The sequence below is a fragment of the Aquarana catesbeiana genome, linkage group LG10, assembly GCF_042186555.1.
Source record: "Aquarana catesbeiana isolate 2022-GZ linkage group LG10, ASM4218655v1, whole genome shotgun sequence".
In the NCBI taxonomy this organism is placed as follows: domain Eukaryota; kingdom Metazoa; phylum Chordata; class Amphibia; order Anura; family Ranidae; genus Aquarana; species Aquarana catesbeiana.
In genome coordinates, this window is record NC_133333.1 from 238,413,516 (window position 1) to 238,436,116 (window position 22,601).

At 44.3% G+C, this 22,601-nt stretch overlaps 1 protein-coding gene across 1 annotated transcript in view; it reads left to right on the plus strand.

The window, feature by feature from the left end:
- The window catches only part of VPS26B (VPS26 retromer complex component B), a gene marked incomplete in the record, with an annotated part of 37,597 nt that overhangs the window by 1,200 nt on the left and 13,796 nt on the right, over positions 1 to 22,601 (plus strand). Inside the window, 3 exon segments of the mRNA XM_073603484.1 lie at positions 16,142 to 16,298; positions 17,573 to 17,737; positions 18,204 to 18,379. Coding sequence (XP_073459585.1) covers positions 16,142 to 16,298; positions 17,573 to 17,737; positions 18,204 to 18,379 — 498 coding nt within the window.

Below are 22,601 nucleotides of genomic sequence, written 5' to 3' on the forward strand. Positions count from 1 at the left end.
CACTGAGCTTGTGGCAAAGCAGATCGATTGTTAGCTCTTCTGGTTGCTGATTTACCACTGTGGGCACGATGGCGCCACAAGCTCAGTGCAGAACCATCATTAGCTCTTTTACCCCCCACCGATTTACGTCTACAGGCTCCGTGACGCCACGTGTTCAGTGCAGATCGATTGTCGGCTCTTTCTAACGTCTATGGGACCCCAATCATCGCCCTTAGCGATCCCCGTTTCGCGATCAATGACACGCCCACAGTGGTAAATCAGCGACCAGAAGAGCTCACAATCTGCTCTGAACATGTGGCGTCATGCTGCCTGTAGATATAAATTGGGGTGGTGGAAGAGCCGACGATCCTTCTGTACCGAACGCGTGTCGTCGCGGCACCTGTAGACGTAAATGGGGGGGCCAAAAGAGCTAACGATCGATCTGCTCTGAGCTTGTGGCCTCACGGCACTTGTACATATAAATTGGGGTGACTGAAGAGCTGTCTATCGATCTGTTCTAAACTTGTGGGATCACAGCACCTGTAGATGCAAATGGGGTGGTGGGGGAGAGCGCAGGAAGTGCTGACAATCGATTTGCACAGAACTTGTGGGGTCATAATGCCTTCGTGGTAAACTGAGGACGGAAGAGCTGCCGATCATTCTTTGTTAAACTTGTGGCATCAAGGTGCCTGTAGACATAAATCAGGGGTCGGGAGCCGATCATCATTCTGTGTTGAGCTTGTGTTGTCATGGACCTGTAGGCGTAAATCAGTGGCTGGAAGAGCCGACGATCGATCTGCACTGAGCTTGTGGCGTCATCACGCCCATAGTGGTAAATCAGCGACCAGAAGAGCTGACAGTCTGCTCTGAACATGTAGCGTCTGTAATTGTAAATTGGACAGGGGAGTGGAAGAGCTGACGATCAATCTGTCCTTGTGGCGTCATGTTGCCTGTCGATATAAATTGAGTTGGCAGAAGAGCCGACGATTCTTCTGCACTAAACACGTGGCGTTACGGCACCTTTTGGCGTAAATTGGGGAGAAAGAGCTGACGATCGCTCTGCACTGCATTTGTGACGTCGTCACGCCCACAGTGGTAAATCGGCAACCAGAAGAGCTGACAATCGATCGGCTCTGAACACGTAGCGTTTTTTGCATCTCTAGGCATAAATTGGAGACCGAAAACGCTGACGATCGTTCTGCGCTGAGCTTGTGGCGTCACAGCACCTGTAGATGTTAATTGGGCGGAAGAGCTGGCGATCAGTCTGCGATTGTGGCGTCATGGCACTTGTAGATCTAAATTGGGGTGGCGGAAGAGCTGACAATCTATCTGCTCTAATCTTGTGGGATTACCTGTAGATGCAAATTGGGGGGGGGGGGGGGTAGAAGAGCTGGCGATCGATGCGCAGTGTTCTTGTGGTGTTACCTAAATGGGGGGGGACTGACAATTGTTCCGTGTTGAGTCCATGGGACCTTCATGCTTATAGTGGTAAATCGGGAAGCAGAAAATCTGACAATCGATCTGCACTTATCTTGTGATGTCATCAGGCCCATAGTGGTAAATTGGCGGTCAGAAGAGCTGACAATCATTCCGCGTGGAACTTGTTTCATCTTGATGCCTAGAGATGTAAAAGAAGGGCTGCCGATCGTTCTGTGAAGGTGTAAATTGGGGGCAGGAAGAGCGGACAGTCGTTCTGGGTTGAGCTCCTGACGTCATGGCGCCTGTAGACGTAAACTGGGGGTAGGCCTGGAAGAGCTGACGATCGTTCTTTGTTGAACTTGTGGCATCAAGGTGCCTGTAGACATAAATCGGGGGGGCCAAGAGAGCTGGCCATCCTGTGTTGAGCTTGTGTTGTCATGATGCCTGTATATGCAAATCGGCGATCGGAAGAGCTGACAATCGTTCTACATTGAGCTTGTAGAGTCATGGGCCTGTAGCTGTAAATCAGTGGCTGGAAGAGCTGTCGATCGATCTGCACTGAGCATGTGGCAGAAGAGCTAATGACCATTAAGCTTGTGAAGTCACGTTGACTGTATACATAGATACATGACCAGAAGAGCTGACAATCATTCTGGGTTGAGCTTGTGGCATCATGCTACCTGTTGTCATAAATTAGTCGAAAAGAGCTAACGATCGTTCTGCATTGAGCTTGTGGTGTCATAATGACTCATGACATAATTCAGGGGGCTGATAGAGCTGACGATCGTTCTGTGTTGAGCTTGTGTGTCTCAAGACGTAAATCGTGCACCAGAAGTCAATCGATCTGCATTGAGCTTATGGTGCCTATAGATGTAAATTATAGGCAGTTGAGCGATTAATCATTCTGTGCTAAGCGTGTGGCGTTCTCCTGCCCACAGTGGTAGGAGCTGTCGATCGTTCAGAGGTGAGCTTGTGGCATCCTAGTGCCTCATGATGCAATTCAGTGGACGGAGGAGCTCACAATCGCTCTGCACTGAGCTCCTGGTGTCATCAGTGGACAGAGGAGCTGATAATTGTTCTGCGTTGAACTTGTGACATCACGGTGCCTGCAGACATAAATCGGCGATCAGAAGAGCTGACAGTTGTTTGCATTACACTTGTGACATCATAGTGCCTCAAAACATAAATCAGAGGCAGGGGGAGCTGTCAGTCATTCTACACTAAACTTGTGTCCATTTGCTTTATCTATGTCAAGCAATGATGGGCTCAGATGGATTTTCACTCGATGGTCAAGCTTCTTTGGTTGCTGGGACACAGGCGGTCAGACTGTGCAGTGCCTATCATTAGGATGCCAGCGGCTGCAACATGCAGTGTAATTGGTTGCTAGGATGCAGAGTGAGCTAAATATCATCTAGCATCTTTTATTGCTAGGACACAGGCAGCTGGACTACTTGGTATCATTGGTTGCTAGGATTCCTGCGGCTGCGCCATATAGTGTCATTGGTTGCTAGGATGCAGACTAAGCTGAATAGCATCTTTCATTGCTAGGGCACGGGCAGCTGGGCTACATGGCATCATTGGTGCTAGGAGACCAGTGGCTGTGCCATGCAGCGTCATTGGTTGCTAGGATGCAGAATAGCATCTTTCATTGCTAAGGCCTGGGCAGCTGGGCTACATGCCATCATTTGTGCTAGGATGCCAGCGGCTGTGCCATGCAGCGTCACTAGTTGCTAGGATGCAGAAGAGCATCTAGCATCTTTCATTGCTAAGGCCTGGGCAGCTGGGCTACATGCCATCATTGGTGCTAAGATGCCAGCGGCTGTGCCATGCAGCGTCATTAGTTGCTAGGATGCAGACTAAGCTGAATAGCATCTTTCATTGCTAGAGCACAGGCAGCTGGGCTACATGGCATCATTGGTTACTAGGATGCCAGCGGCCATGCCACATAGCATTGTGCATTCCCTTGGTGTCGGGGCTTCGGCCACCTGACCCATAACAATCAATGTGGTTATGTGACCTGGCTGCTTGTTCCCTAGCAACTAATTAAGCAGAACTCAATGTTAGTAATGCCTACAAATCAGGCTTCTATCAGGAGAGGAGCACATAAGCTGGAAAGCATTGGTTGCTGGCACACAGGTGGTCAGACTGCACAGTGTCAATTGTTGCTAGGATGCCAGCGGCTGTGCCATGCAGTGTCTTTGGTTGCTAGGATGCTGACAGCTGCGCCATGCAGTGTCTTTGGTTGCTAGGATGCTGACAGCTGCGCCATGCAGTGTCTTTGGTTGCTAGGATGCCGGCAGCTGCGCCATGCAGTGTCTTTGATTGCTAAAATCCGGAAGCTGGCCCATGCAGTGTCTTTGGTTGCTAGGATGCCGGCAGCTGGGTCATGCAGTGTCTTTGGTTGCTAGGATTCCGGCAGCTGGGCCATGCAGTGTCTTTGGTTTCTAGGATGCCGGAAGCTGCGCATGCAGTGTCCTTGGTTGCTAGGATGTCGGCAGCTGTGCCATCCAGTGTCTTTGGTTGCTAGGATGCCGGAAGCTGCGCTATGCAGTGTCTTTGGTTGCTAGGATGCCAGAAGCTGCACTATGCAGTGTCATTGTTAGGATGCAGATGAGCTGAATAGCATCTAGCGTCTTTCGATGCTAGGGCACAGGCACCTGAGGCACGTTGCATCATTGGTTGCTAGGACGTAGGTGGCCAGGCCACACAGCATCGTGTATTTCCTTGGTGTAGGTCACCTGACTCATAACAACCAATGAGGTTATGTGACCTGACTGCTTGCTCCCTAGCAAATAATTAAGCAGAGCGCAATGTTAGAAACCCGATTTCTGGGCATTACTATCAGGGGAGGAGCACAGAACCTGGAAAGCATTGGTTGTTGGGACACAGGTGGTCAGACTGAACAGCGCCAGTCATTGCTAGGATGCCGGCCGCTGCGCCATGCAGTGTCTTTGGTTGCTAGGATGCCGGCAGCTGCGCCATGCAATGTCATTGGTTGATAGGATGTAGACTCAGCTAAAAAGCTTCTAGCATCTTACATTGCTAGGGTACAGGCAGCTGGGTCACATGGCATCATTGGTTGCTAGGACACAGGCGGCCAGGCCACACAGCATCATGCATTTCCTTGCTGTGGGCAGCTTTGCCATCTGACTAATAACAACCAATGAGGTTATGTGACCTGGCTGCTTGTTCAATAGCAACTTATTAAGCAGAGCTCAATGTTAGTAACGGCCACAAATCGGGCTTCTGTCAGGGGAGGTGCACAGAAGCTGGAAAACAAGGAATAAAGAAGGGATTTTCTTCACATTTCAAAAGTGCTTTGTTGGAGAGGCCAATTTAGAGCTTTAGAAATAAACATAAGGACCTGTCTCAAATATTTGTAATGATTATGAGCGTTTCTTTTTAATTGCACCCCAACGCACACCGTCAGTGCTCTGCAGAGAGGAGGCTGTGTGCATGGCAATGCGCTGCTTTGTATTTCGTGAAATAGATCAGGATCTGTGCGCTGAAGTGTGTTCACAGCCCATTCAGAATGAATTAGCTTCTTAACACAATGCGCCTCGTCGCCCAAACATTTTGTCTCATGAATGGGTCCATAGATTATACAATCAGATTGTAACATTCATAATGCAGATGGAACTGCAGATCAATAGTTATCCCTGGTCCACCAGTGTCAGCCGACCCACTGAACATTCCTCCCACATTCATCTTTCTAGCACGGGTGGTGCAGACCGGTGGTCAGGTGCCATTGTTAGGCTGTGTGCCCCTTCACCCGTTTTACTAATCTGATCATCCTCATATTACAGATCATAATTGATCTTTCTTCCTCTGCCTTGTTGAATGTTCCTGATATACTGTATTCTGTATTTTTATGTTACAATCTGCAAAATGCGCTGTGGCCAAACCGTGAGATTTTAATCGGTTTAATTAAGTGAGAGATTTCACTTCTCACTGATGTCTGTCCTGGTAGGAATGGCTGTGCGGCTAGTGAAGTCGTTCCAGGACATTGTACAAGAAGATGTGAGAGCTAACCAGAAATAAATGTCCTTACATTGGTGATCAGTGGGAAGAATGTTCCTTACATTGGTGATCAGTGGGAAGAATGCTCCTTACATTGGTGATCAGTGGGAAGAATGCTCCTTACATTGGTGATCAGTGAGAAGAATGTTCCTTACATTGGTGGTCAGTGGGAAGAATGTTCCTTACATTGGTGGTCAGTGGGAAGAATGTTCCTTACATTGGTGGTCAGTGGGAAGAATGCTCCTTACAAAAAGTAAACACAGAACCTGGAGATGAACTGCTCTGTAGTTTTCTTTTAAATGGTAAAATAAGCACACTGGGGCTTCTAGCTAACTTCTCAATCATGGACAATCGCCATGGTTACCACATCACCTATTCCTCCTAATACACGCGATCGCACATCATATATACGACGTATGAAAAGGGTCCTAGAGCTGTGCGCCAAGAAATCAGATTACAGCTTTATTATGTGTCTTAGTCATCAATTTGAGTTTCTTTTGTACAAATTCACCTACGTAATCCTCGCGATTCAGCGACGTGCTGCCTGACATTCTCTCCAAAGAAAATAACGTCTGTCTAAAGCAGGGGTGTCCAAACTTTTATCAAAGAGGGCCAGATTTGATAAAGTGAACATGCGTGAGGACCGACCATTTCGCCTGACATTCTTTGAACCATTAAAATTCGGTAATAACTGTGTTTGTTGGAGCGCTGATACACTGCCCAACTAGAATTCTCTTGCCTTTGTGGCTGTGTGTGGTGAAGAGATGAGCTCGGGCGTGTTATTTGGATATACCGTATTTATTGGCGTATAACGCGCACCTTCACTTTAAGAGGGAAGTTTCAGGGAAAAAACTTAAATTTTAAATAAAGAACTGTGAAGAAAAATAAGGGTCAGTGCACATCAATGCAGCCTCACAAATGCCAGGAATGCAGCACCCACCATTGCCAGGAATGCAGCACCCACCATTGCCAGGAATGCAGCACCCACCATTGCCAGGAATGCAGCACCCACCATTGCCAGGAATGGGAGGGTGGATGATGCTAATGAGGTCAGCTGGTCAACTCCTTCCTGTGTCATGACCTAAAGTCTGTAAGGACGTAAGACAGAAGCAATAGATACGTTTGGAATCATGGATGTAGGACAGTAAGGTACGTGTCTGTAGATTTTATGGAAAGCTTTGATATTTTTGCAAAAAAAGTACATGACTGCTATTTTGGTACATAGGGGAGCTGAAAAAAAAAAAAAAAAAAAAAAGTAAACTTAGCCTTTAAAGTTTCTTAGCTGGCGTTTGGCAAATCGAAGTTTCAGCTCCCACCATAAATTTTCTATAGGATTAAGGTCTGGAGACTGGCTAGGCCACTTCATGACCTCAATGTGTTTCTTCTTGAGCCACTCCTTTGTTGCCTTGGCGCTATGTTTTGGGTCATTGTCATGCTGGAAGACCCATCCATGACCCATCTTCAGTGTTGAGGGAAGAAGGTTCTCATCCAAGATTTTACAATACATGGCCCTGTTCATTGGCCCCTCAATGCGGCGAAGTCGGCCTGTACCTTTAGCAGAAAAACAGCCCCAAAATGTTTCCACCTCCGTGCTTGATTGTAGGGATGGTATTCTTAGGGTCATAGTCAGCATTTTTCTTCCTCCAAACAAGGCGAATCGAGAAAATGCCAAAGAGCTCAATTTTGGTCTCATCTGACCACAGCACTTTTTCCCAATCCTTCTCTGAATCATTTAGATGTTCACTGGCAAACTTCAGATGGACCTGTACATGTCCCGCCTTAAGGAGGGGCACCTTGCGGGCGCTGCAGGATTTCAATTCATGGCGGTGTATTGTGTTACCAATGGTTTGTTTGGTGACTGTGATCCCAACTGCCTTGAGATCATTCACAAGCTCCTCCCATCTAGTTCTGGGCTGATCCTTCACTTTTCTCATGATCATCCTCACCCCATGAGGCGAAATCTTGCACGGAGCTCCAGACCGAGGGCGATTGATGTTTATTTTGTATTTCTTCCATTTGCGAATAATTGCTCCAGCAGTTGCCTCCTTCTCACCCAGCTTTTTGCTCATGGTTTTGTAGCCCATTCCAGCCTTGTGCAGGTCTACAATCTTGTCCCTGACGTCCTTTGACATCTCTTTGGTCTTGCCCACGATGGTGAGGTTTGACTAGAAGATAGAGATTCTGTGGGCAGGTGTCTTTTATACACATAACGAGCTGTTGTTAGGAGCACCTTCCTAAACTGACAGGACTGATCTGTGTACTACATGATCACATAGTGTAGCCAGTCTGTGGGAGCCAGAATTATTGTTGGTTGGTAGGGGATCAAATACTTATTTTACTCACTGAACTGCAACTGAATTTATAACATTTGTATCATCTGTTTTTTTTCTGGATTTTTGGTTGATATTCTGTCTCTATAATTTAAAAAACACCAATGCTAAAAATGATATACCCTTTATTAGGGTTGTACCGATACTAGTATCGGTATCGGGACCGATACCGAGCATTTGCGCGAGTACTTTACTCGCACATTTGCTCCCCATGCCTTAGCCGATACCTTGGGAGAGACAGGAACTCAGCAGGCGGAGTCAGCGAGCGGAGGGCGGAGTCAGCAGGCGGAGCAGAGGGTGGAGCAGAGAGCTGAGCGGAGAGCGAGTCCTCCAAGTCCTCAAGCAGAGAATGCAGGGCTCGGCGACCGAAGCCGTCACATTCGGTAATGGAAGTGACGCTCCATCTTGCCGTTACACCGTCGTCAGTGCTTAAAAATCCCGACGCCCATCTTGGTACACCCTGCCAGCAGCGGACATCTTGTTACACCCAGCCCATATAGTTCAGGTTGAACTATATGGGCTGGGTGTAACAAGATGTCCGCTGCTGCTTTATTGAGGCCGAGTGCAAGGTGTACCAAGATGGGCGTCGCAGAGGCAGCATAGAAAAGTAAATTGTCTCATGCCCATAAGTGCCAGCCATCAATCAGTGACATCAGTTAGTGCCCATCCAGCCAGTGCCACTGCCAGCCATCAGTGTGTGCCACCTATCAGTGCGTGCCACATATCAGTGCCCGTCAGCGCCACCTATCAGTGCCAGCCATTAGTGCGTGCCACCTATCAGTGCCCATTAGTGCGTGCCACCTATCAGTGCCCATCAGTGCCACCTATTAGTACTCATCAGTCAGCGCCACCTTTCAGTGCCACTGCCCAGCCAAGAGTGTGTGCCACCTATCAGTGCTAATCAGTGCCACCTATCGGTGCTTATCGGTGCTGCATAATCAGTGCCACCTATTAGTGCACTGATCATCAGTGCCATCTATCAGTGCACCTCAGTCAGTGCGTGCCACGTATCAGTGCCCATTAGTATGTGCCACCTATCAGTCAGTGCCACCTATCAGTACCCAGCCATCAGTGTGTGCCACCTATCAGTGCTGCATAATCAGTGCCACCTATCAGTGCTGCATAATCAGTGCCACCTATCAGTGCTGCATAATCAGTGCCACCTATCAGTGCTCATCACTCAGTGGTATCTATCAGTGCCACCCATCAGTGCCCATCCATCAGTGCATGTCACCTATCAGTGCCCAGCCATCAGTGTGTGCCGCATAATCAGTGCCACCTATCAGTGCCAGCCAGTCAGTGCCACCCATAAGTGCCCATCCATCAGTGCATGCCACCTATCAGTGCCCATAAGTCAGTGCCACCTATCAGTGCTGCTTAATCAGTGCCACCTATGAGTGCTCATCAGTGCTGCATATCAGTGCCACCTAATCCTATCAGTGCCCAACAGTGCTGCATATTAGAGCCTCCTTATCAGTGCAGCCTATCAGTGCCCCATCAGTGCAACCTCATTAGAACACATCAGTGAAGGAGAAAAAGTACTTATTTACAAAATACAAAAAAAACTGTCACATGACATTAAAAAAAAGTATCGGTAATCGGTATCGGCAAGTACTTGAAAAAAGTATCGGTACTTGTACTCGGTCTTAAAAAAGTGGTATCGGGACAACCCTACCCTTTATTTCTTTGTAAGTTGGCAAACTTACAAAATCTGCAGGGGATCAAATAATTATTTTACCCTCCGTACCTTTTGAAATAGAACTATTGGCAAAACTTTTTTTCCCCCATTTTTTTTTTCATTGGAGAGATTTCCCTTCATTTCCTGTCCCATAGCCAAACAGGAAGTGAGAGGAAATCCCTCCAAAGCGATGGAATCTCTGATTGTTATAGTAGGTGTATGGGGTAAATCCGCGCAATGAATTGAATGTTTTAGTTATGGATATGGCTGCTGCCTCTACACATACAATACCACCTAAGTGGAAAGTATTAAAAAATGGTAAAAAAGCAGGAGTAGTATGGCGCTGCCCTTATGGAGACAAAAAATTTTTTTTTTTTTTCTTTCTTTGTAGTGAATGTATTGCCTAGTATCCTTATAGAATTGCTTCTAAAACCTGTATATGTTCAAAAATTGAATAAAACTGACTGGTGGTGAATATTTCTATTCAAAATGAAAATACAACAACTGGTGCTCCAATTGTTCAACAAAGGTGCATTGTGCCCTTTAAGTTAAGTAATAAAGTAGTTGTGGATATAGATGTAATATCATCTAGGTGGAAAGTGTTAAAAAAAAAAAAAAAAAGGAAAAACAGGAATAGTATGGCGCTGCCCTTATGGAGACAAAGAAAGAAAGAAAAAAAAAAAAAAAACAAAACAAACCTCTCTTTAAAATGACTTTATAATTCCTAAAGTGTGTGTGCCAAAAATGAATAAATATGTGACTGGTGCCAAGTCCTTACTGTTAAAAGGTACAATTGCAACATAAGGTGCTTCAATTATTCAACAAAAGTGCATAGTGCAGCATCACTAAAGTGACCAGTGTTAAATCATACAAATCCATACAACATTGTGCAAAATATCCATCATAAATAGTGACTCTTGTGCTGTGACCAGTATTGGTTGGATAGGAAAAGTTCCGTTTATGAAAAAAACAAGTTCTTTTTGGAGTATTTTGTAGTGTTCAATCTTTGAGGGTCAAATATCTGTAGGAAAGCTTCTTATCCAGGTGCTGGTTTCTTTAATTAGTGCCTTGTCTGCATGCTCTGACAATGCTTGCACTCACCGGATTCTCCTTTCCCCTGCAGGGGTATGCGCGGTCACAGTGTCTGCCACTGTGCAGCAATCAAGGATATCCCCCAAACTTTACTTGCGTATTGTGGTGTAGTAATTACATGTAAAGGAAAGAAGGTATGCCCATCGCGTAAAACCATAGGAGAACTTTTATTAAAACTTAATAGACAAATGTACTCACATTTCAAATGAACAAATCAAGCATGCCAAAAGTTAGCGAATTCCCTTTGTTAGAGGTGCTGCAAGACGTTCGTAACCCGCCCTACGCACGTTTCGTCGTCAGACTTTCGTCTTATGTACATGGGATTTTTTTCATTTTTACTCTTAATAAATTTGCAAAGGTTTCAAACAAACTTCTTTCACGTCATTATTTTCCTCAAAATGTTTGTAGAATTTTGAGGAAAATAATTAGTTGAATCTATTTTGCAATAAGGCTGTAACATAACAAAATGTGGAAAAAGTGAAGCGCCGTGAATACTTTCCAGATGCACTGTAAAAGCAATCCTAGCAGCTGATTTGCCGCTGGATTTCTTTTACAACCAGCAGGAGGGTACAACCCCCTCCTCCCACCACACACTGGCGCTTCTCTGGGCTCTCCTGTTCCACCAGGAGACCAGAATGTTCAGTCTGAACTTTCGCTGGTTTACCACAGAGCTCATGGAGGACCAGAAGGTCCCCGATGATCTCTATGGTACATAGACAAGCATTTTCGTCACTTTCAGTTTCACGGATGAAAAGGCACAATTTTTAAATAGTGTAAGCATCCGATCACACCGATTTTTTTTTTTTTTTTTTTTTTTTTTTTTTTTTTTTTTTTTGGATCAGATGCTTGTAAGGGCAGAGGAGATATCTGGGGTATAATAGACCACAGATCTCTCCATAAAGAGTAACTGTCACATGCCTATTGCTGTCACAATGGATGTTTACATAAAAGTGATCAGAAAAAAAATGTAAAAAAACCAATAAAATAATGATAAACTTTTTGTAAAGACACTGTAAAAAAAGTAAAGCGCCCCATGCTTGCACACACATTGGTCCCACACTCCCCCCAGGAGATCGCTTCTCCTAGGGGGTTATCTGATGCGAGCGTCGCCGAGGGACCCCAGAAGAGGAGGATCGGGTCCACTCTGTGCAAAACAAGCTGCACTTTAGGGTGTTTAGTTATTTATTATTATTTTATTTTTTAAGGGGTAAGGATTAAAGTTATGGGTTAATTATTTATTTATTGTTACTTAGTATTTATTGAATTTGTGTATTTATTTACATTTATTTATTCATTTTTTTTATTATTCCTAAAATAATAATAATACATTTAAAAAAAAGAATAAAATAATAATATATAACCCCAACTCCTAACCCTAACCTAAACTGAACTTGAACCCCTTACCCCAACGAAAAAACATTATAATAAATGAATAATAATAAAAGAAGAAATAAAAGATACCTAGCAACAAATGATGCAACAGATAATAGTTTTTTTTATTGGCTAATAAAATTCGCCAAAGCCCAAAAACGCTGCATACAAACACGAAAAAATGCCGGAAAAGCGCTCAAAGTCGCTACGCTGAGGTGTGAATGCAGCCTAAAAGAAGATATTTGGATGATGCCTGTAACTGCAGACATCATTCAAATATCCTCACTCAGAGTCTGCGACGTCATATGGCGGTGTGCGGGCGGGAAGTGGAGATATATATATTTGTACCACCACCCCCTCCCTTTAGAATGTAAGCTCTACGAGCCGGGCCCTCCTGTACCTTTTGTATTGAACTGTACTGTAATTGTGTTGCCCCCCCTCTACATTGTAAAGCGCTGCGTAAACTGTTGGCGCTATATAAATATCGTATAATTATATATATATGTATTATATTTGACTTCTTAATATCGTGAATTTAAACAAATGTGAATTTATTGTCGGCCATTATCGGCGCCTTTGGCGCAAGAAAAGCTCAAGGAAAATGCATCCCTTTAAATTCTCTGTATGTCTTCACCTCGGTCCGTTGCACTTCCATTGTGGTGTTAAAAATCCTGCTCGCTGCATTTTTGGTTAGTTAAAAAATAAAACGCACCTCCCTGTTGAAATGCATTGAAAACGCATCAATACCGCACCCATGTTACATTTTTGATGCGGTTTTTGAGTCACAGGACCTATGAAAAATGTACCATAAACAGTGAAATTGCAGAAAGCTACATTTTCAAAGCCATTATCGGCACTTTTTTTTTTTTTTTATATAGGCAGAAGGGTGATAACACCATTTTCGACCGATATTTTTTCAGCTCCCGAAATTTTGATGCATCTCTAATTTTTATATATAATTGTGTTATGTTTGACTTTTTAAATAATATCACGAGTTTAAATGAATATGAATTTATTGTCGGCACTCAAGAAAAATGTTTCCCTTTTAAATTCTCTGTATGTCTTCACACCGGTCCGTTGCGCTTCCATTGTGGTGTTACAAATCCTGCTTGCTGCATTTTTGCTCAGTTAAAAAAAATGAAATGCATTAAAAATGCATCAAAAGCGCACGTGTTGGGTTTTTGATGCATTTTTTGAGTCACATGACCTCTGAAAAACTCAGTAAAATCGCGGCAAAATTGCGTGCGTTATTGGCACCTTTTTCTCTTGCCATTTTTGGCCGATATGTTTCAGCTCTTCTCTAATTGGAGGTGAACATCACCGCTCTGTATAGGAGAGTACAGGAGTCTTCCCCTATAGGAGGCCCCCTCTGCACAGGCCTGTTTTTGTTAGCTGAGTTATCTCCCCCCCGCTCTGTCACGTTGCGGCCCAGCTGGATGCGATTTCCTCATTCCTCCTCTTGTGTAGTATTGTTTGATGCACGCTGATAGAAGAATGAGGACTTCATCAAATCTCATTCCTCCCCGTAGCTGGACGGCGGAGATCTCGGACCCCCAGCGAGCAAATCTCAGTAAACAGGCGGCCTGCTGGCGGAAGTCTTCTGTACTTCAAAGGAGGACAGGAAACAGCTGGTGTGCGTGTTCACTGCTGGCATCTGAGCAGAGCGACAATGTCGCTTAGAGGATTGTAGGCTGGACAGCAGAATGTGCGGGCCACCATCAACTGCAGGCAGTCAGCAGAGAGTGCGGGCCACCATCAACTGCAGGCAGTCAGCAGAGAGTGCGGGCCACCATCAACTGCAGGCAGTCAGCAGAGAGTGCGGGCCACCATCAACTGCAGGCAGTCAGCAGAGAGTGCGGGCCACCATCAACTGCAGGCAGTCAGCAGAGAGTGTGGGCCACTGACCCCATATGGGAAATGTCTCTTCTTTTAAAGGGAGTAAAGGAAGTATCGTTTATTTTGAGCAGCATTAACCACTTCAGCCCAGAGCCTCTTTCTGGGATTTGGTGTTTTCAAGTTAAAAATTTTTTTTTTTGCTAGAAAATTACTTAGAACCCCCAAACATTATACATTTTTTTTCTAACATCCTAGAGAATAAAATGGCGGTTGTTGCAATACTTTCTGTCACACCGTATTTGCGCAGCGGTCTTACAATCGCACTTTTTTTGGGGGAAAAAATACACTTTTTTGAATTAAAAAATAAGACAACAGTAAGGTTATAGCCCAATTTTATTTTATATTGTGAAAGATAATGTTACGCCGAGTAAATTGATACCCAACATGTTGCGCTTCAAAATTGCGCCCGCTCGTGGAATGGCGACAAACTTTTACCCTTCAAAATCTCCATAGGCAATGTTTAAAAAAATTCTACAGGTTGCATGTTTTGCGTTACAAAGGAGGTCTAGTGCTAGAATTATTGCTCTCGCTCTACCGATCGCGGCGATACCTCACATGTGTGGTTTGAACACCCTTTTCATATGCGGGCGTATTCTGTATGCGTTCGCGTCTGCACGCGAGCTCGGCGGGACGGGGCACGTTTAAAAATTAAAAATTTTTACCTTTTTTGTTCTTTACTTTTACACTGTTCTTTAAAAAAAAAATTGTCACTTTTTTTCCTATTACAAGGAATGTAAACATCCCTTGTAATAGAAAAAAATCATGACAGGACCTCTTAAATATGAGATCTGGGGGTCAAAAAGACCTCAGATCTCATATTTAGACTAAAATGCAATAAAAAAAAATTAAAATTGTCATTTAAAAAAAAAAAAAGTCCCTTTTAAGAGCTAGTTTTGACGTCGCTTCCGCCCTACAATGGTATGGAGACGGGTGGGGACCATATTCTACCTCACTCATCTCCATAGCGAAGCCAGGGAGAAGATCCGATCACCTTCACCGCTAACGACGGCTCCAGTAAGCGGCGGGGGGGGGGGGGGTAAATGTTTTATGTGACGTTTGCATTAGCATGTTGATTGGGGTGGGGGGGCCTGGAAAGGAAAGTAATTGAGCTTTTCCCCCCTATGAACAGTTTATATTTCATGCATAGCAGTAATTATTTCACCCGTACTGTATTCTAACTTAGGGCCAATTCACACTGACTTTTACACTAAAATGTATGGAAAATGCATGTACGTTTCCATCCGTTTTAATGTGCGCTGATGTCCGTTGATAGACATTTTAACGCGCGCTGGGGTTGCACCAATACCGTGTACTGATATATATAAATGAAGAAAGTCTGGATAACCGCACTCCAATGCAATCAGCCATATTCATGTAAAAAGACGGCCCATACAGCAAATGGAAGTGGAAATTGCAGCTTCCACTAACGCATTTCACACCTTCCCTGGTGCTTTGGCATACCTGAAGTACAAGTACCGATACTTTCAATCAAGTACTCGCCAATATTAAGTACCGATAAAAAAGAAAAAATTGCTGCACTTCAAAGAATCGCATGCGATTTGAGCAGGAATGTGGCGCATTTCCTGTCCGAATCTCATGCGATTTCACCCACTGCTCCTGTGTGTGTGTATAGAAAGGGAAATGCGCCATCTAGTGGGCAGTTTTAAAAAAAAATGTTAGAACTCACAATACATATCTGGCCATATGCAAAATAATCTAAATGGGTATCCCAGCCTGCCGATGATAGCAAATCAAGGCTGCTGGAGGTGCTCACAAGGCTGGAGGAGAATTTCCGGGACCCACTGGGTATAGGGTGGAAGTGATGTCAGCTTTGGAGGATGGACTGCTTCTACATCTCCAGCCCTGTGAGCACCTCCAGTGGCCATTATTTGCTATCATCAGCGGACCGGGAAACCTATGTAGATTATTTTGCATGTGACCAGATATGTACTGTGAGTGCTAACATTATTTAAACTGCCCACTAGATGGCGCTTTTCCCTTTCTATACACACACAGGAGTGGAGGGAGAAATCGCATGCGATTCTTTGCAGTGCGACTTTCGCCCATTCATTTTGTATTGACCCAAATTGCACCGTAAAGTTTCGGTATTGGGAGCATTTGGGCGAGTACCGATACTCTCGCAACTGCTTGGTATCAGCATCCCTAATGCATGTGAATAGAAAAATATTGTTTTTCAGATGTCCTCCTGTTGCTCTGTATTTTACAGCTTTACTAAAACGCAGATCGGTGTCCCGGTGCGAATTGGCCCTGAATCCTCCGATGAAGTCCCGGTTCAGCACAGCCTCCAGTCTCTATCGTCTCTTTTGCTAATTGTTTTTTCCATTTACCTCCGCAGAGCTGTACTATGACCGAGGGAACCACCATGAGTTTGTGTCCCTGGTGAAAGATTTGGCTCGGCCCGGAGAACTGTCCCAGTCGCAGAGCTTTGACTTTGAATTCACCCACGTGGAGAAGCCCTACGAATCGTACACGGGTCAGAACGTGAAACTGAGGTAGGGATCCTTTGCAGTCCACAGGTTCATTATCTGATTATAGCAGAGCGCCTTCAGCTTGTTTCTTAACCGCTTCAGCCCCGGAAGATTTTACCCCCTTCCTGACCAGAGCACTTTTTGCGATTCGGCACTGCGTCGCTTTAACTGACAGTTGCACGGTCGTACGACATTACACCAAAATAAAATTGACCTTTTTTTCCCCCACAAATAGAGCTTTCTTTTGGTGGTATTTGATCACCCGTGCGGTTTTTATTTTTTGTGCTGTAAACCAAAAAAGAGCGACAATTTTGAAAAAAAAGCAATATTTTATACTTTTTGCTATAATAAATATCACCAAAAAATATATAAAAAAACAAATGTCTTTCCCAGTTTAGGCCGATATGTATTCTACATATTTTTGGTAAAAAAAAAAATCGCAATAAGCGTATATTGATTGGTTTGCGCAAAAGTTATAGCGTCTACAAAATGGGGGATAGATTTATGGCATAGCAAGCTGCTCAGATGTGCAGCTTGCTATTTGGGGCACCTGAACCCGAGCAGCTGCTCTGTGTGTGCGTTTTCACACGTAGCGTGGCTCGGTCCTGCCCACGCTCTCTCCTCATTGGCTCACTGGCTGTGATTGACGGTAGCAAGAGCCAATGGCTCCAGCTGCTGTCTCAGCCGATGGAGAGAGAGTTCCTGGAGAGCCGAGGCACTCGTGTACAGCGCTGGAGAAGGATCGAGCTCAGGTAAGTATTAGGGGGGCTGCTGCACACAGAAGGTTTTTTACCTTCATGCATAGAATGCATGGAGGTAAAAAACCTTCAGCGTTTTGGAACCACTTTGAGCCTTTATAACCACTTTTAACTTCTGATTTAGCTGGTTTGTGATTTCTGTAGCAAACAGGACTCCAGGCATTTTATGTGATTGCAGTCCGTATTGCATATTTGTAGTACTTTGTATTCCTGTAGTTAGATCTTTGTGTGCTTTGTGTTGTCAGCTATTGACTTTACATCAAGTCGTTATTTGCATATTAGAATGCCATGAGTTTCTTGGCAAATTAATATTCCTGTAGGTGCCTACTTTTTGTTCATGGTCTCACTTTGCATGGATTTTTTATTTTTTTTGCCTAAAAAAATATTTTTAAGTGGTAAATGGAAGAGAATTTGAACTGTTTGGGATCTTAGTGATTCATTTACAGGCAGACATAGGAAGGAAATGACATATGCAAATGAATTGAGTTCTGCATTATTGTAGAATAACGGATTGTGTTGGTACATTTTGCTTCTTTCCAGGTATTTCTTACGTGCCACCCTCAGCCGTCGCTTGAATGACATCGGGAAGGAAATTGACATCGTGGTCCACACATTAAGTACCTACCCGGAGCTTAATTCCTCCATCAAGATGGAAGTGGGCATTGAGGATTGTCTGCACATTGAATTTGAGTACAACAAGTCCAAGTAGGTTTATTGGTTTGCATGTGCTGTTACAGGGCCAGTCCATCACGATGTGATAGAAATATATATATATATATATATATATATATATATATATATATATATATATATATATATATATATTCTCACAAAACTGAGTACACTCCTCACATTTGTAAATATTTTATTCTATCTTTTCATGTGACAACACTGAAGAAATGACACTTTGCTACAATGTAAAGTAGTGAGTGTACAGCTTGTATAACAGTGTAAATTTGCTGTCCCTTCAAAATAACTCAACACACAGCCATTAATGTCTAAACCGCTGGCAACAAAAGTGAGTTAGAAAAGGACTTTAATATGGCCAATATGCCAGTTCTGTGTTCACCATTCCAACCTCACTCCTTGACAGCTGGGTGTTTTTTCCTACAATACAGGTGCTCTTGAGTCGTCTAATGTAAATATGTTGTATTTTCCACTTTTTGTCCAGATATCACCTCAAAGATGTCATCGTAGGCAAAATCTACTTCCTGCTGGTGCGAATCAAGATTAAACACATGGAGATCGATATCATTAAAAGAGAGACGACGGGCACTGGGCCCAATGTTTACCATGAGAACGACACCATCGCCAAGTATGAAATCATGGACGGAGCCCCCGTGAGAGGTCAGGAGCCCAGAGCGGGAGGGATTCACAGGGAGCCTTTGGCAGGAAGAAGCAGCCATGATGTCACTAAGGACACCCCCCAGGTTGCCTAGTCCTTGCTGAGGCTTTGGTCATGTGGCCTTTGTTGGAAACTTGGTTAGGGTGATCTCAGGAAGATGGTTCAGGTAGAGATGCCAAGTGACTTGCTTTGCCTGAACAGCCTCAGGACATCAATCTTCCAAGATCCTCTTACAGAAGCTACATGACCCCACTGTCTTGAGTCAAGTGACTGAACCCTGGAGGGATCCTGGTGTCACCTTGTTACAGAGGAACTTTACCCATTATTTTTAACAACTTTAAGTGATTGCTAAAGTTCGTTTTAAAAAAAAATGACAAATATGTTATAATTACCTCCTCTGTGCAGTTGGTTTTGCACAGAGCAGCCCGGATCCTCCTCTTCTCGGGTCCCTCTTTGCTGCTCCTGGCCCCTCTTTCCTTTCGAGTGGCCCCTCGGTCAGCAGCTATGAGGGCACCCGAGCCGAGTCAGAGCTCCATGTATCCATTCAGACACAGAGCCCTGGCCCTGCCCCCTCTTTTCCCTGATTGGTTGACTGACTTTGATTGACAGTCACGGGAGCCAGTGACGCTGCTGCTGTGTTTCAGCGAAACGGGAGGAGTGTCCCGGACGGCTTAGACACTCGTGGACATCGCTAGAGAGAGATGGGGCTCAGATAAGTATTAGGGGGTGCTGGGGAGACTGCTACACACAAAAGGTTTAACAACCAGGCCATTATTTGCGATAAGGCACTGCGTCCCTTTAACTGACAATTTCGCGGTCGTGCGATGCTGTGCCCAAACAAAATTGAGCTTTCTTTTGGTGGTATTTGATCACTTCTGCAATTTTTATTTTTTGCGCTATAAACAAAGACTGACAGTTTTGGAAAAAAAAAATTTTTTTACTTTTTGCTATAATACATATCCAAAAAAAAAAATTTTTTTTTAAAATGTATTCATCAGTTTAGGCAGATTTATATATTCTTCTACATATTTTTGGTAAAATAAATCGCAATAAGCGTATATTAATTGATTTGCACAAAAGTTATCGCGTCTGCAAACTATGGGATAGATTTAGGGACTTTTTGTTTTGTTTTTACTAGTAATTGCGACGATCTGCGATTTTTTGGCAGCACTGCGACATTGCGGCTGACAAATCTGACCCCAAATGACACTTTTTGGGGACCAGTGACATTATTACATTGAACAGTGCTATAAAAATGCACTTATCAATGTAAAAATGACGCTGGCAGGGAAGGGGTTAACACTAGGGGGCGATCAAGGGGTTAAGTGTGTTCCCTAGGTGTGTTCTTAACTGTATGGGTGATGGGCTGCCAGGGATATGATAGAGATCACTGTTCCCGATGACTGGAAACCGTATATTTGTCATGTCCCCTGTCAGAACGGGGATTTGCTTGTTTACAAAGGCAGATCCGCCATCGTGTCCACCCAAACCGCGGGCACGCTCCCGCAGCAAGCGTGCGCTCCTGCCAACAACTGCGCCTGTACGAGCCGCCGTACAGCTACGACGATTTGTGCAGGAGAGCCAACATGCCACCGTATAAGGACGACGGCTGGTCGGCAAGCGGTTAAAGAAAAAATTGTAACTTTTTGATTCCTCCTTTTGCTTACAGCCTGGAATTTTTTATAAAATTTTGGCAAGATAAGGGATGGGTTAGAACCTCTGTCTTTTTGTTTTGGCTTTTTTTCCCCCTCCCAGTTCTAAGAAGCAGTAAGGGCACCACAATGGCCCAGTCCAGAATGTTTTTTATGAAATTAATAATGGAACAAGAGAGCCAATGCGTTTTGGAAATTGCAAGGGTCTCCCTTCTTCAGGGCTTGAAAAATGAGAATTGAGAATGTGAAAACTAAGACCTGGACTGGGCTGGGAGATCCAAGGACAAATTTGTAATGCTTGTTGAATGCCTATTCTGCGCATTTCACCAGCAATAAAATCAATTATTTATTCATTTTGATCTTCCAGCTCAGTCGAGATCTAAATTGTCTGAATTTTTTCAAGATTCTTCATTTTGTTCTTTCAGTCCAGATCCCAACTTTCAGAATTTTTCAAGCCCAAATCTATCAGATTGTGAGGGCATCTCCTGGGCACAGCCCTGTTCAGATCCCCCACAGATTTTCAATCAGATTGAGGTCTGGGCTCTGGCTGGGCCATTCCAAAACTTTAATCTTCTTCTGGTGAAGCCATTCCTTTGATTTGGATGTATGCTTTGGGTCGTTGTCATGCTAAAAGATGAAGTTCCTCTTCATGTTCAGCTTTCTAGCAGAAGCCTGAAGGTTTTGTGCCAATATTGACTGGTATTTGGAACTGTTCATAATTCCTTCTACCTTGACTGAGGCTCCTGTTCCAGCTGAAGAAAAACAACCCCAAAGCATGATGCTGCCACCACTAGGGGGGCAACGGATCATCATTGATCCGTACGGATCAACCTCCACGGATCAGGACACCCGCGATCCGCGGAGCGCACTGTGGCCTCGGCCATAGGAAAGGCCGCGGCTTCGGCCTAGCTCCGGAGCGGCGGCCATCTTGGTACACCCGGCGGCCGTTTACCACGTGATCACTTATAACAAACGGGCGTCATGTCATGACGCCGGTTCCTCTCTCCCCCCCTGAGAATACTCTGCAATGCCCTGACATTACTCTGCAGTGCCCTGACAATACTCTGCCAATACTCTGCCATACTCTGCCATACTCTGCCATACTCTGCCAATACTCTGCCGATACCCTGCCAATATACCCGCCAATACCCTGCTAATATATTATTACAGTGGGGGAGATTGCAGATATTACAGTGGGGGAGATTTTTTTTTTGTTGATCCGAAAATGATCCGAGCCGTGACTCCTGATCCGAGGAACGATCCGAACCGTGAGTTTTTTGATCCGTTGCACCCCTAGCCACCACTATGCTTCACGGTGGGTATAGTGTTCTTTTGGGGATGTGCGGTGGTGTATTTGCACCAAACATCTCTTTTAAAGAGCAATGCATACCCCACACATATACTGCCATTTTGAGGACATTATTCCTGGCTAGGAAACTCATTGCTTAGGAAATGGTTGTTTACGACAGCACCCACACATAAAGAATGGATTGCGTCAGTAAACGACTCCCTTATTAGAGAACAACTTACATATAAACACCGAGGTAGTGCGAGTAAATTTGAGAATATATGGGACCCCTGGCTGGACATCCCCGGATTAGCTCCACTACGTCTGGTTTATAATAGAATTCTGGGAGGTAGAGTCACGTCGTCAAATGTACCACCCTAAAACTTAGCAGTCAGGAGTATCTGTTAGATTTGAGAGGGGGAGGGGAAACGCCACCCCATTCACATAACTGCCTTGGATTAGAGTTGCTACGAGCATGATGGGCACTGCGGAGGTTGAATGGTTGTATATAGTTGTTTTACCTAATGGTTAATACATGCAAATGTTACACGTCGCTCCCCACTTGTTAGGGGACGATGATACCCTGTTCTGCTGGCCGCCCTGATAAGACTGGGAGCAGAAGAGGAGGAGAGATATAAGACTTATAGAGGACACACGTGATTAGTAATGAGACCAGAAAACTATAGCCAAAATAGTTTTGTCACACAAGAATATTTTTATTTTTTGAATGTGATGTTCCGTTTATTTCATACATAGCATATTAGACCGTTTGGTCATGTGACAGTGATGTTTATATGTCCTCACAGAAGATAACATCTCATCTGTATAATGGAATGTAAAAGTTGTCGCTCTTTGTTTTTTGTATTTGTCTTCAATAAAAATGATCTGATTTTAAAAAAAAAAACATATCTTTTAGAATTATGGCCAAAAAGTTCAACCTTGGTTTCATCAGACCAGAACACATTTTCCCACATGCTTTTGGGAGACTTCAGATGTGTTTTTGCAAAATTTAGCTGGGCTTGGACGTTTTTCTTCTTAAGAAAAGGCTTCCGTCTTGCCACTCTACCCCATAGCCCAGACATATGAAGAATACGGGAGATTGTTGTCACATGTACCACACAGCCAGTACTTGCCAGATATTCCTGCAGCTCCTTTAATGTTGCTGTAGGCCTCTTGGCAGCCTCCCTGACCAGTTTTCTTCTCATCTTTTCTTCTCGTCTTTTCATCAATTTTGAAGAGACCTTCTAGTTCTTGGTAATGTCACTGTTGTGCCATATTTTCTCC